Source organism: Tasmannia lanceolata, unplaced genomic scaffold (genome assembly GCF_043159265.1).
Source record: "Tasmannia lanceolata isolate RefF3 unplaced genomic scaffold, GAP_Taslan_0.1 ptg000018l, whole genome shotgun sequence".
Classification (NCBI taxonomy): domain Eukaryota; kingdom Viridiplantae; phylum Streptophyta; class Magnoliopsida; order Canellales; family Winteraceae; genus Tasmannia; species Tasmannia lanceolata.
This window is the reverse complement of record NW_027518695.1, coordinates 2,463,420-2,466,509: the sequence shown is the minus strand read 5'-3', so window position 1 is coordinate 2,466,509 and position 3,090 is coordinate 2,463,420. Positions and strand designations below refer to the sequence as shown.

Sequence of the window (3,090 nt, the reverse complement as noted above, 5' to 3'; positions counted from 1 at the left end):
CACGATAATATGAGACCCGTCTCACTGAAAATAGGGGCAAAAAGACAACTCATCATAGCCCATGATAATGAAGGCCCGCCGACATGACATCATCTATTTTGGCTGGTTGTGAGAAGGGAAAGTAAGGGGGGAATGATAACATGAGACGGAACTGGTGTAGTAAAACTTGTAATGAGAATATGAGATTGGGGGATTGGGCCCACCTATGTGATATCACTATGATCTAGATCATTCATCTTGTGGGGTCCCACCATTAAGATGAAACATCTCAGAAATCACTGCAATCAGACTATCCTAGCCATTGGATTAGTGTTCAAATAATATAGAAGGTTAAATTAAACAAAAACTAAGCAAATGAAAGCATTCAAACTATGTTGATCGAATGGCTAGGATCATTCAACAAGAATGGCCTTCAACAGAAAAATACACATGTCCATAACACCTTATTTTAGTAAATACACCCCAAAACAGCAAACCCAGCTTTCCCTCCCCTAAATATAACCTCATTTCCCCTAAAACCTCTCCTCTCCACTACCCATTTCTCCATTTCTGACCTTTCTTTCTCAATCAGATCTTCTTCCTCTCCACTAACCAGTTCTCCATTTCTGACCTTTCTTTCTCAATCAGATCTTCTTCCTCTCGTACCCACAATCCCTTTCTCCCCATAGGAATCAAATCAGTTCAGCAAACAATGACGCCATTAACACTTCTAAGCTTTGTCCTAATCCTCATCATCTCAACCCTCACAAACCCAACCAAAGCAAACCTCAACCAAAACTACTACAAAAAAACCTGCCCCAGATTCGAAGAAATCGTCCAAAACACAGTCATAAACAAACAGATGAAACAACCCACCACAGCTGGAGGCACAACCAGACTCTTCTTCCATGACTGTTTCGTGGACGGCTGTGATGCCTCCGTACTAATCACATCCAACGCCTTCAACAAAGCCGAACGTGACTCCGACATCAATCTCTCCCTTCCCGGCGACGCATTCGACGTCGTCGTCCGAGTAAAATCCGAGCTCGAACTCGATTGTCCCGGTGTCGTTTCCTGCTCCGACATTCTCGCCGTCGCCACCCGTGATCTAATCTCCATGGTTGGTGGGCCCCACTACAATGTTCTCCTCGGCCGGAAAGATGGCCTCATCTCACAAGCCTCTCGCGTTGAGGGAAATATTCCTAGAGGTAATATGAGTATTTCTGAAATTCTCTCCATTTTCGCCACCAAGGGTTTTACTACTCAGGAAACTGTTGCACTTTCTGGGGCCCACACTATTGGATTTTCACATTGTAAGGAGTTCGTTTCGAGGATTTACAATTACAGTAAATTGTCGGATTTTGATCCTTCTATGAATCCTAGGTATGCAGAGGGGTTGAAGAAGGTTTGTGAGAATTACTCGAAAGATCCGACAATGTCTTCGTTTAATGATATAATGACGCCCGGAAAATTTGATAACATGTATTATCTGAATCTGGAGAGGGGTTTGGGTTTGTTGCCTTTTGATCAGGGGTTATATGCAGATGAACGGACTAGGCCTTATGTTGAGTTATATGCTAAGAATGAGCAGGCGTTTTTTGAGGCATTTGTTAATGCTATGGAGAAGCTTAGTATGGTTGGGGTTAAGATGGGAGGACAAGGGGAGGTGAGGAGGAGATGTGATCAGTTCAATTCCTTGTCAACTTAAGAAGAGAATGAGAGAGAGAGAGAGAGAGAGGGGGTTACATTGATCTTTGTCTGTGATGACATGTTGTTGTTCATTAATCCCATCATATTTATATATGATGGTATGTGTATTCCTGATCATCATTTGGTGACAATGGTGATGATGATAGTGACAGTGACAGGGATATTTCTCTTCTTTTATTCCTTTCTGCAAAGTTTTGGGATTTGTGTTGGGGTATGGCGGATTAAGGAGGACAAGAAACTCTCTTGCTGGCATGAAGTTTGGAGGCAGTTGCATGTTTTTCATTTTTTTATTTTTTTCATCTTTTATGGTTATTTCCTCTCTTTCTCTATCTCTTGTTCTTTGGTTGTGTAATTGAAATGGGTGGTAATTTGTTTGTAGAAGGGTGGGGTTTTCATTAATTATTTGGAGGGGGGAAGCATGTGTGTGGGAGGAAAGAGTTAAGCAATAGTGAGAAAAACAGAATTTTTTTTCTTCTTTGGAATGGATGATCCTTTGTTGATACATGTGTTGATTTTGATTTTTTTTTTTTTTTTGGCCCTATTGATATTGTATTGACTAGGGGAGGTGGGTTTTGGTTGTTTGTTTGGCTCGTTTAGACTGTTTTTGCTGTCAATGTCTGATTGGAAATGGAGAATCAGAGAGGCAGACAGTTGTATATTAGACCGTTCTTTTATTAATGTGACGTCCAATATTTAAAGGAGTTAAATTGGTTCAGATAAAGAGGTCGCAAAGACAGGGGTCATCTGATTGCATTTAAATGATCGCTTTGGAGGGGCCATGTTTCAAAATTTTGGTCATAGGAGTCCATTATCGTTGCATAGAATGTTTAGGTCTGAACGGATCCATTCAAATACATAGTAGGATCGAATTGAGTGTGCTCTTTGGATTCTACTTTCGGTGTCTTGGTCCCCATCCATTTGAAATCGGACCGTCCATAGGAGTGTCCTGGTAGATCATACTTACATCATCCCCTGTTAAAATTCTTAGAAGAGGACGAGGACAAGGGTGAGCAGCAATGGCGAGGGCAATGGCCCACTGCGCTAAGGACGTAGGGTTAATGCCAAGACAAGGAAGAGAAGTTGGTCTTAGGGTCAATGCCAGATAAGGAAGAGAAGAAGGTGAGTTAAGACTTGAGACGTATGGTTAGCAATATGGTGATAATAGGGGAGAGAAAATTCATGTCTTATTTTCACTAAAATACCCCTAAAATTATTCTTGAAGTTATAAAAAAAGTTGGTGTTTTGGTAAACTAGTACAAAAAAACTCGGATTCGGGACTGTCCCATGGGTTTTTATTAATTGTCTGCATCTGATCTGAAACAATGTCGAATCCTATGTTAATGATCCAATATGTATCTCTGAATATTGGCAATGTGTCTAGATCCTGTCCATTTAAGTTAC

General features: G+C 41.0%; 1 protein-coding gene across 1 annotated transcript; it reads left to right on the top strand.

The window, feature by feature from the left end:
• Positions 1-495: 495 nt before the first annotated feature.
• Positions 496-2,193, top strand: LOC143849882 (peroxidase 41-like). Its single transcript, XM_077359167.1, has one exon. It carries the CDS (start codon positions 692-694, stop codon positions 1,685-1,687), a length of 996 nt encoding a protein of 331 aa, XP_077215282.1. The 5' UTR covers positions 496-691; the 3' UTR covers positions 1,688-2,193.
• Positions 2,194-3,090: the final 897 nt, after the last annotated feature.